The sequence below is a fragment of the Atractosteus spatula genome, chromosome 14, assembly GCF_055471065.1.
Source record: "Atractosteus spatula isolate fAtrSpa1 chromosome 14, fAtrSpa1.hap1, whole genome shotgun sequence".
NCBI lineage: Eukaryota > Metazoa > Chordata > Actinopteri > Semionotiformes > Lepisosteidae > Atractosteus > Atractosteus spatula.
This window is the reverse complement of record NC_142719.1, coordinates 42,393,693-42,408,615: the sequence shown is the minus strand read 5'-3', so window position 1 is coordinate 42,408,615 and position 14,923 is coordinate 42,393,693. Positions and strand designations below refer to the sequence as shown.

General features: G+C 42.8%; 1 protein-coding gene across 3 annotated transcripts in view; it reads right to left on the bottom strand.

Moving 5' to 3' along the window:
• Positions 1-1,692: 1,692 nt before the first annotated feature.
• Positions 1,693-14,923, bottom strand: part of wwc1 (WW and C2 domain containing 1) — a 39,129-nt gene continuing 25,898 nt past the window's right edge. Inside the window, exons 15-22 of one of the 3 annotated variants that reach the window (XM_088932503.1) lie at positions 13,984-14,124; positions 13,211-13,290; positions 12,609-12,834; positions 11,774-11,938; positions 10,978-11,070; positions 8,761-8,991; positions 8,421-8,539; positions 1,693-7,603 (exon numbers count right to left, since the gene is read on the bottom strand). In XM_088932503.1, the coding sequence (XP_088788629.1) occupies positions 7,537-7,603; positions 8,421-8,539; positions 8,761-8,991; positions 10,978-11,070; positions 11,774-11,938; positions 12,609-12,834; positions 13,211-13,290; positions 13,984-14,124 (1,122 nt within the window). In that variant the 3' untranslated portion in view covers positions 1,693-7,536. The remainder of the gene's footprint in view (positions 7,604-8,420; positions 8,540-8,760; positions 8,992-10,977; positions 11,071-11,773; positions 11,939-12,608; positions 12,835-13,210; positions 13,291-13,983; positions 14,125-14,923) is intronic. The other 2 variants (XM_088932504.1, XM_088932505.1) reach the window with 2 other exon arrangements.

The window sequence follows — 14,923 nt, the reverse complement described above, 5'->3', positions numbered from 1 at the left end:
AGATAACCTGCAGCATGGGCACCTCCAGCTGTGGAGTAGAGTCTCCCTTTCCCTGTCTACAGCAGGAGACCTCACGGGACGCTCATTAGAGCAGAGAAAGGTTACGAACGAGAGGAGCCATTCAGCACGTGAGCTCGTTGGGTCGTTGGAACTTCATTGACCTCACCCAGCTGCTTTCTGAAGGTTCAACAGCATGGCTGGGCAGCTTGTTCCACACTCCCACAGTCCTTTGGGTAAAGGAGAGACCCCTGCTCTGCATTCAATTCAGGTCCACAGAGATTCCACTAGCTACTCCTGTGCTGAAGGTGTTCCAATTCATGTGCTTTCAAATAAAAGGTTAAAAAAAAACTTAAGGCCGAAAACCATCACTCAGCCTGTGGTTTTAAGTGTCACTCTCCCTCTGCCAACATTTTCTTACCCTGATGCTGAATCTCAGTATTAACCAGTCCAAATGATAAACATCTTCCTCAGTTAAATCTTTGGAGATCTGCCTGTGTTTAACTACATATTCATTAACTTTCTAACCACTTCTTCCAATTCAGGGTCACGGGGAAGCCGGGGCCGAACATGGCCAGCAGCAGGAACAAGACACCCTGGACAAGACGCCAGTTTACTGCAGGGCGGGCGCACACCCTGAACAGGACGCCAGTCCACTGCAGGGCAGACACACACCCTGGACAAGACACCAGTCCACTGCAGGGCAGACACACACCCTGGACAAGACACCAGTCCACTGCAGGGCGGACGCACACCCTGGACAAGATGCCAGTCCACTGCAGGGCGGATGCACACCCTGAACAGGACGCCAGTCCACTGCAGGGTGGACGGACACCCTGGACAAGATGCCAGTCCACTGCAGGGCGGACGCACACCCTGGACAAGACACCAGTCCACTGCAGGGTGGACGGACACCCTGGACTGGACGCCAGTCCACTGCAGGGCAGACACACACAGCAGGGCCAATTTTCCCAGAAGCTGATTAACCTACCACTCAGATTGCGGGAGGAAACTGGAGCACCCAGAGGACACCCGTGCCAACATATTAAGAACACACAAACTCCATGGCATCCCAAGAATTGAACCCAGGACACCAGTTCTGCAACGCAGCGATACTAATCACTGCACCACCGTGCTACCCTGGACTACATAGCTTGACCTCTACCCTTACCTCGGTATCTAACGCATTACAGGAGTTACCCTCAGCCCCGGAGAACTATAACCCCAGGTGAATAATTCATTGAAATAAGTAACTCTGGTCAAATGAACACCAGAAGACACTGACTCTGCAGGTCTAGTAGTGAATATTGCTGCAGCAGTGGAAATGCAGCTCAGGATCCTGCTAATTATGGTTTAAGACTGTCGAAAAGCTACAGAACAATCATGATTTAAAATCACTTCAACTAATATTTTCCTTAACTTTCAAGCACAGGAGACAGAAGTTATGACTTGTAAAGCTGGGATCACGGTGGTTATATTTAAAGGTCTTTACTTAATTTAATAATTAAAAGTTAATTTTTTTTTCATTTTTATGGTTGTATTACTTTTTTCAGTTCATGCACTTTTTAACAGTTGCGAGAAGATCCTTTTCTATCTTTGGCTTCTACTATGCTTTTTGGTACGAGAGGTTGCACAAAGACTTTGCATTGGACCTTTTGTATTAAAGAACGGGAAATGAAGACAGCACACAGTGTACAAGAAAAAACACTTTATATATATATTTGCTTTGAAACTACAAAACAGGTTTAGTGCTGGTGAATATGTACAATGCTGGTTGATGCACAGAATCCAGTTTTTAAATTCACAGCTTTCAGAAGTCTACAAAAAAAGAAAATAACAGACGAGGAGCCCAGATAGCAAAGTGCAATAAATACACACTGTCTCTCACACGACAGCTACAGGAAAGTCCCTGTCTCCTACCACCTTGTGTGCAACAGACTTCCATCATAACAGGTTGCGACAAAAAATAAAACCAAAGGGAAAATGAAGAAGACAAATGTATTATAACCTCAAAAACAGCAAACAAGTATTAAATTACATCCATGCACAAAAGCAAGTTATTGTTTGTGTTAACAAGAGTGACCTCTGACCACTTAGGACTAGCAACACACATTCTCAATATAAATAAATATCTTTACTTTGTCAGCAATGAACAAATGTACCGTGTGCCATTAGCTGATAAAAGGCTGATTCTAATTTTAGTACTTAAAGTACCTATTAATTAAGTAAGACTAAAGATCTGATACCCATATGATCTGTTCTCCTAAAATACAGCAAAGTCCTAATGTAAGACTTCCTCTATATTTTCATCAATGATAAAGAATACAAAACTAGCTGATATTGTTTCATGTTTAACTATGAAAGTCTCTTTTGAAATTTCTTATCAGTGTAAACAGGTATGCGTCATTCATCTTACAAGCAGGTCTCTGTACAAACTCTTTATTTCTGACACATGGTAGCTTTTTATTACAACAATTTTTAGTTTAAATTTCACAAACACACTCCCGAAACAGAGACCAATAAAAAAATATTTCAATGACACGGTAGGTGCTGTCACAAAGTGCCTGACTAGTTTTACCTCAGCTCCTAAAGAGCTTATTTTTCGCAGATGATACATTTTAAAACCACAAACCAGGTTCAGATTACACTGATTAAAAAAATGAATCCTGAGGAACTTGCTAAACAAAAGGAAGATACTCTTGTACCAAACATTCAACATTTGTTATGAGCACTTGCACAATGAAAAACAATTAGCTGCACAGACAGATGCTGTTGCTCAAGTGCAGAGATAAAATAAATGATTTTAACTAAAAACAATGAGCTGCTCAATGTAGTGCAGTGGCAGAGTTTACCGTTTGCACATCAATTTTTTTTAAAAAAATCAGAACAAAGAGATGGTTCACAATTTTGTAAATGAATAGAAATACACAAGAGATTCGTTCCCCCAGAACTGCAGCTATAACAGGTGTGGGGGCACAGTGGAAATAGAGGGGGGCTGAAAATGGACAGCAGGGGCACAGAATCCACTCCAGAAACACCAGGTCAGAGGTACGAGGTCATTGAACACAAAGCCTCTTTTTCCCCAGCACACGAACCTTTCAGCAGGGTGAACAAAAAAGACCCCTGCATTCAGAAACACAGAACATTCCACAGAGAAAGGCTCTGAGATGACACCTACACACAGAGGAAAGCATCCTTGAAAGATCTGGAAATTTAATAAGCTGTAGAGAGAGAGAGAGAAACATGACAGAGCTTACACTGGGAACAGGCTTGAAAGAACAAAACCATCCCGAGCCTCTGAAGACATAGTTGCCTGGCAACTGAAGTAACAGGCATAACTATAGAGAATACTGGATAATTAAGAGAACAATTCAGATACACGACTTACATATTCATTTTTCTACATGATGTGCCAAAAGGGGATTTAAGACATGTTAATTATCCACACCACTGTCCTAGAATATTGACCTAAAGCAACTCTTTACATCTGTGACAGCTTGGCTCTTGTCCAGCAAGCTGTTTTGGGATTTCACACCGTGGCAACAACAGATCCCAGGAGGAGCCTAAGGGCTTGAGTGTGCTCGTACTTAGAAGGGCATCCTGTTTCAACGGTGGAAAAAAAAAAGTGATGAAATAAACATTAGTCCAAACATGCTAGGTAAACTACCTTGCCTGAGCATATAAAGGGAGGAATTGCTTTCAGTGCTTTTCAAGATGGTGACATTTCAAGCACAGACATGACGGAAGAGGTGAATTTCTGCCACTTCATTTACAAATGCTTGGCACAAAGGATGTGTTCCAAATCTGGAGAGTCAAATAAATACATTTAGATTTGTACCAAGGAGGAAAGTAAGCACAAATCAGATAACAATGCCTGACTTAATGAAAACCCTTTCACGCAGGTATTAACTTGCAAACAAAAAAAACCTTTTCCAAATGCCATATACTTAACCTAGATGGTAATTTTTTAAGGATTGTTTTTGCACGACAAAACACGTTATCGACCGCAATGGGATTCAGAGAAAACCGAGCACCGTGCATTTAAATACCCCTTCAAAAAAAAGGTTTAAAACCAAAACAGTTGTACTCAGCTGCTGGTTTTTCGACTTCGGAATCAGAGAGCAAGTCATGCATAATCGAATGTTTCTGAAAGAGAGTTGACTGTTTTTCACTGCTCACTGCCATCTACATGTAGTTTGCCCTAGTTTCGTGTCCTATATTAATTCCCATGCAATTGATCTAGATACATATTTCATTCATATTACCATAGCATTAGATAGATATGGAGAATTAGGGCAGCAAAGTGAAGTGTCATGTAAAGTACCACTAGACAAAGACTGGATTATAAGTGCGACAGCCCAAAGAAGGAGCTTCAGCTGAATTACAAAGATCCAATCATCATGCAGACAGGCCCGAAACCTAAAACACACCAGTAGCCATTTCTCAGTTAGAAGCTCACGGGGATTAAACAATATTTAAGTCAATATTATTAATAATATCCCATCTATCCATTATTTGAAGGCCACTAGCTCATAGCAACCCAGAGCCGAACCCAGAAATATAGAGCACAAGACAGGATTGCACCTGGGACAGAACACACATGCTGTGGACTGTGATGGACTTAATCCGGATAGTCCGATTCACACAGCCACCACGTCTTTGGGAGGTAGGAAGAAAATTAGAGCACCTGGAGAGCCACACTCCAAAACTGAGATTGGGGGTCCCAGGGATGTGAGGCAGCAGTGCTGTTCATCACGTAACCTAGCTGCCAAACACTAATTCAGCAGGTACTTCATCCAAAGGTAACTTACAAACTCTGGGGGCAAAACTAGGCATCAGCAGATACAGCAGCACCAGTTTTACATGTTAAGCAATGAAGAGGTTAGGAAGCTTAGGACTTGTATGGAGAAACTTTTATCTTTTCCTTAGCTACTAGATCAGCCATCCTCTCTAGGCCATGTCAGAGAGAGACTTCATTGACTAGGAGGGTCAACATGACTCGGATAAGTATTTTACCTGAGTAACTATCTGAGAATACATATAAACTGCTTTAAAAACTGCCAATTAAGAACTGCTTATAACTTTACAATCGCACAGTCTCCTTAGCAATCCACACGTTCAGGTAAAGTTTAGTGTAAATGATGTTAATGGTGCCAGGCTGGAGCAGAAACGTTAGTTTCATCTCAAGGGAAATGTGCTTTCTATTAGTTTGACACACAAAGATGCAGCATTGAACTGGTGAAGGGCATCAAATGAAAGTGCAGTTCTCTGTGCTTTTTTTAATTTTTACCAGTGAAAACTTAAAACAAATTGCTTTCTTAAGGGTCCAAAAGTGTGAAGACAATTTTTAAAGGGCTAAGCTGAGCCATTTTTTTAGAAAAGTGCTTGAATGTTACTTTACATTACCTGAGTTTTAATGATGATCTGTGCATTTAAAAAAAAGTGTAAGCCCGACAAAGATATGATTTATTTTCACTACCATGTGCTGGTAATGTTTTTGTGCATCTCGAATCGTCTCTTTAGAGCCACGAGCAGGAGCAGAGTGTGATTCATTCCCACACAGGGCAAGCGTTTCTTAGGAAAATTAAAACATGAACCCACTTACCTCTTACCCCATGGGCAAGGGAAGAGTTGAAATAGTAAGACTGATATTCATTTACAAGTGTTTATTTCTTTAGCTTGTAAATTTAACAGTTTTCCTAACGCAAGCAGGAAAGACCAGCTCCGGGAAGGAAAACACTGAGCTTAAAGATCAGTCCAGTCCTGCACACTGTAGGGGGGCAATGAAACATGCCAACAGATCTTTGGAACTTTTACATAGCTTAAAATGTTGAATTTAATGTTATCTTAAAATGGTCAAATGCACGAGCATGATCATATTCAGAATATTGTGCACCGTTTTCACAGAGAGGAAGACTACCCTGGAGCAGCCCCCTATTCCTTACAGAACTGTCCTCACACAGGTGAAAAGAACCTATTGTTTAACCTTGAACAGACAACGAAGGGAACTCATTTGAGAACCCAAATTCCTCACAGGCATTAGCGAAGTCATTGTAATAGACTCCCTTAGAGTCAGAGGTGAAATACAAACCAGAGGACAAGTAGAAACCAAGGGGAAGTGCATTTCAGATGACCAGCAGGAGGCAGTACTTTAACACAAAGGGCTGTGGGAGGTTGGCTTCTTTCAGGAAACAGCTGGATGAGGTCCTGAGACCAATTAGCAACTAACTACCAAACAGGTCAGAGGTGGCGAATGGATTCCTACTGCTTGCACCTCTTCTTACAGACTCATGTGCCACACCTTACTTGTTTGACATTTGTTTGCTAGTTGCTCATTGATCAAAGGATCTCATCTCATCTCTTCTTGGGAGCGTCAAAAGTATCTGCTTCAACAGCTTGGATAGGTCTGAACACTCGCAACCCTTTCTGTAAAGAAACGGCTCCTTTTTTCAGTCTTAAACAGGCTGGACGAACTTGTTGAAATGTTTCTGCGCTTTCCTTGAAAGCTATGATCGAGAGCGCCTTGCAGCTCAATGCCTGGAGTCACTTCTGTTCGGGACACCAGTGTTCATGCAAGTGCCACTGAAGATTATCGGCCGTGCCTACAGAAAGTCTACACAGCCAAACAGCCAAGCAGCCTGATATCAAAACACATTCAATCAAAATGTATTTTATAAATCCTCAAACATCCTGACAAGTGAATTAAAAAATGAAAGCTGGTCTGAGCATTTGTTATTTTTTTACTTGGGAGGGTGTGTGTTTCAAAATGTAAGTAAAAGTAAAACATATTCTGATTTAATGTGTCCTGATTTCAGGCTGTTAGGCCACAGAATGTGTTACTTTGGAAAGAGAGTGTAGACGTTCCACAGGCGCTGTACCTGTGGTCATTTCCTGACAATACAGGCCAGAGCAGAAGAGACATTAATGACAACCGCCACAATCTTGACTCCTGGTATTCAGCACAGAAGCAGCAGCTAATTTCTAATAAATAATTTAAAAGTGCGTAATAGAACAGAAGCGTTTGGGGGAAGGAAAAGCAACAGGATAAAAAAACATGGAAACTATAATATTATAATTTATAACATAAATTAATATTTAACCTTTATGTTTCATTGGGTAGCCATAAAACTGTCATGTATAAAAGGCTTCGCTACATACTTTAAGTTAAAACGATACCTGTATTGAGTTTTATGTCACGCAAATGGTAACTAAATGAATTAGGTCTTTTTTGCCAAAACCACAAACATTCCTTTCTTTTTTAAGAACTAAAATAAAATCCACTGGTTTGTATCTTAACAATGTTAAAACAAGGTTTCAATCTTTCTTGATTAATAACAGAAAAAAGAAACTGTTTGTTCTTCTGTGTGCATCAAAAAAACTATACAGATGAGCAACTCACATTCCTACAAATCTGTACATTAAAAATGTGAATGTTTCCTTGGGTACATACAGTTTTCTTCATAATACCACCAGATATCAGTCTCATCTCAGTTAAATACAGCAGTTAATTTTCTCAAAATCCAAAATACTTGAAATGCTCTACACATCGTCTGCTGGAAGATCGGGGATAGTTATCTTGGCTCGAGTGAAAAAGGCCATCTTCTCCCTGAAACACAAGTTTATAAACATCATATTTGCAGAGCAATCTCCGGACGCGTTAATGCTAACATTTTTTCTTCAGATTCCATCAAGATTACATGCAGTTATTTTTTCAAAATTAAGTATTAGAGTTTTGAACAGAAAAATGACAGTTAAATCATTTCAGTGCAAGGAAGTCTGTGTGTGGTCTTCATGGTCGAAAAAAACAACGCGATTAAGAGCCGTTTCTGGATTAAGAGCATGAAATAGTTAAATTTCTGTTTCTTTCAGTCCAGGTTCTAGCTACTGCCGTTAATTCTCAAAAAACAAACACAGGACATTGACTCACATTTAATCACAACTCTTCTCTGAATGGTTCAAACCCAGACACTTACACACTCTCTTGCTGCTATTTAAACCCATAGCACCACAGAGACAGAGACTACCGCCAGTCATACACACCGATTGGGATGAGAGGGAAGAAGACAGAATACTGCAATGTCCACAAGGTGCTTGTTAACGTTGCACGTCCGCCCCTTTTAGTTTTGGTTGTCAAGTTCGTCCGCTGCCGATGGTGTCCCTGCTCCTTTACCCTCTCCCCCTGTCTGCCGGCAACGACCCGTGGGATTCGGGATTCATGTGAGCACGCTTTATGCATCCGTCTGGATTATAAAGTTCTTCACAATTCTGTCCGTCCAGCAGCCCTGACAGATGAATGCCCATGAACGCTGACGCACCCTGACAAAACCCGACGAACCCCAGTAATTCTGATAACCCTGATAACTCGGAAAACCCTGATGAACCCCCACAAGCTCAAACAACCGCTGGCTGGGAAGCAGGCCTACCTGAACGAGTGCACTTCCCGGACCTCCTTCCAGCTCTGCCCTCGGATCCTGTGCACGTCTTTCGCCGCCGTCCGCATCATCTTCTCGACGCGGAGCTCCTGCTGCTGCTCCTCCTCGGTCTGGACCACGACACGGGTAGGAGGGAGTTTCACTTTAATGAATCAGTACAGCCTGGAGCTCTCAAGACAGACATCTGCAGTATTCTGATAGATGAGGTCTGACTTTGTAATCGGCGTTTTTAAGAGACCATGCAGTGGACCTCAAAAGGCTTGAGTTAAAACCTCTGCTGGAGTATTTCTCAGCCCCCTTCCTGCCTGCTCCTCAAGGCTCGTCTCCTCACCTGCTTCTCGGCCTGTTTCAGCAGCAGCCTGAACCTCTCGTCCTGCTGGACCCAGGCGGGGAGCTCACTCTGGCCCTGGGCTCGGGCCTCTTCCAGCTGCTCTTTGAGCTGCCGCAGTACCTCCAGCTCCTGGCTCAGGCGGCTGTGCTTGGTCTTGGACACCTGCAGATCCAGCTCCATGTCCAGGGAGGTCCGGAGCAGACCGTCAAGCCCCTTAGCTTGAAGAACCGGCTGTGAACCCAACAACAGAGGTGGGAAAAGTAAAATGAAAGCGTAAGCTGACCAGAAGTAACCAAGCCTCAATGAGGTCTTTTCTCTTTAAGTAGAATATCACAGGTTTTTCCTATGTCTACCCGGCAGGAATGGACTGGCCTATCAGCTGCCATTCCTGTACACCACACAGGGAAACTCACTCCTCCGGCACCAGTATGACCTAGCAGAGCCGTTTCTCGTGCATTACCCTGTCCTCTAGCACGCCCTAGAGGAGCACTGCTATGGCCCACATAGGTCCAGAGATCAGGATGTCCCCTTTGCTACCTGAAACCCACCTAATAATAACACTAATTTGTATAGCGCCTTTAAATGAAGATGCAATGAGCCTGCAGGTGTCCAAGACAGAATAGGTGACTCCAATACCCTTGAGGACAGAATTCCAGAGCTCTGGGGCGCAGCACACTGTCCCCCCTGGAATTATAAGGGTGTTTATTCACTTTCCGAAGGTTATGTTGGTTCAGTTAAGTAGCTCAGAGCGGTCCAGAAGACCAAGTGGTCTTGCAAGAGCAGGGTTAAAGGCAGGGTTAGAGTTGGTGACCCGTGGGACAGAATTGTACTTTCATGTTATTACACTCTTATGGTTTTGTTTCATAAAAGGAAGGAAACTTCTAAGAAATGCAAATAATTGGTAAAATTGTCTGTCTCTTTCAGTTTATAAAAGTGGTACTTGTAGTAGGTTATTTCTGTCCACCAAACGGCCCTGCCAAGGTGCTGGTGGGCCTAAAACTGACGCACATATGCATAGAAGGATCAAATCCCCACAGCCTCCAGCTGTAGACACGGCACACGTTTTCAACGTGTTCTCTGTGCAGAGAAGGATCACGGGGACGAAAGCTCAAGTCAGCTCGTTAGCCGGGGTTAATGGCTAACAAGCCATTAACTCGTTAGCCAGTTAGCCAGTTATCTAACGAGGCTAATCTCGTTATATCTGTCGATATGAGAATTGGAACTTTAAAGAGAAAGAGAGTGTCATTTCCAGCATTACAAAGTCTTGCACTGACATTTCGCCTTTAAACCCACCTGAATCTGAATTGCTAATTAAAGCACAAACAAACAGAAGCTTTGGAAACGTAATCGTCACAGTGAACCAAAAGATCAAAAACTGAAATGAAACGAACCGCAAGTTTTTCAGGCATGTTTAAAATGTGATCGGGGAAACAGCTGTAATTAACTTGTGAGTTCTGTCTGAGTCATCCACTCTAGCGCAGAACAAAGGCTCTTTCAAGTCAGAGAGAAAAAGAACCGAGCATATCCCCATGCTAATGACCTAGTTTAAAGAGTTGCTCATAAAAGACAGCACAAACACAAAGACCATTTCTTGAAACATGACAACTCGGAACACATAGTTTCAGTAATGGCAGAGCTTATGAACATAAGAAAAAGTTACAAACTCTGGGAAACAGTTAAGACCGTCAGGATCATTTGCTTGCTAGTATCTTACTACTCAGAGGAGCTGACTCGGTATCCTTGCAGGATCATGGCTGAGTAGCTTGATCCCAGCTCTCGCCACCCTTTGTGTAAAGATGTGCTTCCTGTTCTCCTAGTTGCCAGTTACATCTCTAGGTCAAGATTTAGTTTTCATCCTGAGAAATCCATTGAACTGGCTCCGTCAAAACTTTTATAACTGGCCTTAAGTTCCCTTAATATCTTAATTTTTTTCTTTTTAGCTCAGCTCCTAACAACCTCAATCAATGCTTAATGGGACCAGCTTAGCAACTTCTTATCCAGTACTGCTGTGTTGAAGATAAAAGGTTGGAGACTCTGACTCAGGGCGACCTATAAGACGAGAGGGACCGGACCTCCCAGGACCAAGGCTGGCGATATCTACACTACAAGCTTTTGGACGTTTGGGTGAGCTTCAGGACCTGGGCTCCAATACACCAGTTGCTTGTAGGACAGTGTCCGTCTGCGGAGGTGATCGCAGTATTTAAATTCACATCTCACCTTTTTCACTCGAACACTACGTCTCTCCGAAGCGTTTCGGACAAAGGGAGACCTCTTTGATAAGGTGGAGCTGTCACTATCACTCCGGTTTATCTGAAAAATACATTTAAGCTCTTAAGACAAGAATATTTTTTGCAAACTTTGTAAAGCCTTCACAACACTGCACATCAGAGGAGGATGTTTGGAAAAGTCTCACGCCTATTACTTAATTTCACCAAATTTGGAAATCTCTTTAATAAAATAATAAATTTGATCCGGCTAATGACAATTTCCAATTTCACAAGAGAAGGGAAAATATTAATTAAGTACAGTTTAAGCGCCATTGTTATAAATTTCTTCAGATCACATTCATATCTTCACTTCACAAAAATCACATTGAACAAAAATCTGGTGTCTGTACTGTTTATGGGCTAATTTCTAAACTGTGTTTATCCTGAAAAAATTACAGAACTTTAAAATAAATCCAGGAAAATATCCGTGGTAAAATTATTTGAATGTCTTCTAGGAACATACATCATAGAAACACAAAAAATACATATTTTTCCAAGCACACTGGTCCTCGTGTGTACGTGCGCTGTGACAATTCTCGGCGTGTGCGGACAAAAGCATTTATGGAGAAAACACCGAGCAGAATTGAGACTCACACTGGTGTGATTCCTCTGATCAGGAAGGCCGGTGTTCACAGAACACAAGGCACTGTAGCATTGTGGGAAAGCTTAAGCTTTTCTACGCGTATGTACAGCTGAAAACCTCTGTATTGACTTTTGACTGTACTGACTGTTAAAAAACGCCGTACCCTGCAGACGTATTGGCTCTGTGCTCCCGGAGAGAAGGTCTTGGAACGGATGATGGTGTTGCCCCTCATGAGGGGGGTCTGCTGGGGAGCAGCAGCTCGTCTCTCCTTGGGCCGGACCACCGAAGCCGCCTGCGCAAGGCTGTCCGTGCTGGTCTCCTTATTCGCCTGGCGACAAAAACAGACCGCACGACCTTTAATTCCTCCAGGGCCTTGTTTTCAAAGTAAAACAAAAATCTCTCTGAAAGACGGAAGCTAGTTTAAGTCTGTTCCAACGCGCCTCAATTAATAAATGATTGCTTAGCAATATGGCTTGCTGCCAGATTCGGATATAATTACTCTGACACTGAACGTCACCCACTGTAATTGAAGACGGGGGCAATGCAAATTTATAAATCAATATCTAATTTGGTTGGAGGACTTGTCATCCATCATTTTTAAAAGCACGTATCTAATAGCCTGTTATTAATTAATTTACTGCCAACACCATAGGCCTAAGGCTATGCACCTAATCTTTACAATACTTCTTCAGCGCATTTGTCTTCTATTTGTAGCGTTATTACGGAGAGTCTACATCCCCGTTAATTTGTTTTTCCCTCATTCCCAACATCCTGACAAGTGACAGAAATCCTATGAAAAACACAGGAAGCTGAGGACAGGGGGGGGAGTGCGTTTAAAACTGAGACCCCGAGGTGCTTCTTTACATGAAGGGCTGCGGGAGCGGGGAACAAGCTTCTTTGCAGCTTCCAGACCTTAGGGTGTTAACAGGGTTGGGCAGACGTCCGTCAGACCCGGAACGGGGGTAGGGCCTGAACTCAGAAAGAAAGGTCACACCAACCCTCTCCGTTATTCTGCCCGTGTAGGCTTGGCCAGCTGTGCCCTCTTCTCCCGCGCAGCGGCTCGTCTCTGGATACGACTCCTCATCCTCCTGCACCTCAGCAGCCTCTGCATCACTGCCTTCCCCCTCCTCCCAGAACTCCCCTTCTAGGTGCTCACTGGTCCTAGGAAGGAGAGGTCCGTGAGCCGAATCACACCTGCTCTTGGCAGGAGAAGAGGGTTGAGCCCTTGGAGATCCGAAAAATACAATGTAACATGCCTCCTCCCCCATTACTGTGCTCACGTAAGGGCTATAACTGTTTCCCACCATTAAAGTTCATCTCACTCTGACTGCAAGAAGATGAGCCCCTCTGGTTTTGTTGATTACATGATTACAGCTGTCAAACTGGACAACAGATCTCACTCAGATTGGGTCAGATTCTATCTATATTTGAAAGGAAAATGACCGTGTTCACATAAACTAAGGCAACAGGAGGAGAAGTAGGGACATTCCAAAAAAATACCCGATACTTTCACAGGATACTAACAACATTACTATACCGTCAGCCCTTTTAAAAAGATGAAGAACCAAGGCACGATTTTAAAAAAATACATGTTTCTCACCATTCTTCCTCAGAAATAAATGCATTTTTATCATCATCTGGTCTCTCAGTGGTTTCAGCCACGGGTTCTGACACAGGACCCTAGAACACAACCGGACAGTTTTATTATCCAGGCAGCCTGAGATAAGTGGATTGGTACACCCTGTTCTTCAGTCAAGACGTCTGGTATTCCAATAACTGAAAACACGGCACCTGCCAACTCACCCTACGGGCTATACTCTACATCAGCCATTCAAATGTATGACTCATATCTGCATGATCAGGTATAAAAAGGTAATGGCCACTGCCTGTAACATTTGCAATGACCCCAGAATTTGTACACAGAGGGTTTTGTCAGCTTAGAAACAAAACATCAAACATCACACCTCCTTGTACTTCTGCAAAGACACATTACCCCTACATGCCGACACAAACTAAACAGATTTAGCAGACGATAGCTGAACTGTCAGTGGGAGGTATTTACCACTGCCCCTGCAAAGCAAACAGTTTTGACATTAACCGACCGCAGCAGTTTGCATATTTAGACAAAAAAAAACTTTGCTGAAGTAACACAGGGTATGCAGACACACAGGGAAACAATAAGGCCAGTAATGACATTTATCTGTTTGCGGTGGGAGGTGGGGAGACAGGGGCCAGTGTCTTTCCTCACAGGCAAGCTGCCTACTCCTTAGTAAAACAGCTCGCAGGAAAGTGTGCCAGCAGTCTGCCCGCAGGCAAGATGGAGAACACGATCTTTAAACAGAGAAACCACTGCAGGAAAGTCAGCTGTCGTACCTCAGCACGTCTCGGGGACTCCTCTGCTCCTCTGTGCTCTGTGCCAGCCTCTGCCAGGCACTTGTTGTTGAGCAGGTTGTACCACTGGGTCGATCCTTCCCCAGTGCTGCTCACTTCTGCAAGGCTAATCTGAGCGCCAGCCTTTCCAGAGAGACAGCAACAAAACAATACACATTAACTTGGAATAAAGGTGTGTGAAAGCCTTTTCTGTGAGCTTTGCTTTTATAAAACAGGAGTTTATTCCACCCCAGAAAGCTGTCGACACTGTCCCATACATTACAGAGAAGTGACTTGACTGCATTAACAATATGTACCAATGAAGGAAGACAAGCAATAGATCTGCTAATTACATTGTGCTACCAGCTCCGTGCCAAGCAGAGCGTTTTAGTGCACTTGCATACAGCATGTCCTGCTCGGTGACACTGGTTGAACACATGAAGTCAATCAATGATAATTCCCAATTTTTCAGTCCTGAAACATAAATAACAAGCATTCCATCTGGCCCCTTTCTTATAAATACTTTCACCAGCTGCCTTTTAATAACCTAGCCCTCTCTTGCACAAACTGGAAAACCTCCGACTGGTGGGTTAAATCAACACAAATCTCCACCCTTTTTTTCTTATAAGAAAACAACAAACTCAGAAAGTGATGAACCTTTCAGGAGGCTAACCCTCTCTATTTCTAAAAACAGGTGCTAAAACGAACAATATGGAAAATCTTATATATAGTGCTGGTGGAAAGTTATTTACTAAAAACGAGTTATTATTACAAGTTACTACAAGTAAGAGATTACTTTTTAAAATTAACAGGAGGTCTTAAAAGAGTCATCACCTACAGTGATCTGCATAGTGGGTACGGTTTATCATGTAAAGTAATACACTACCAATTTCTCCAAACGTCTTTTTTTAAAAACAATCTCTCGTTCAAGTAACTTGTAACT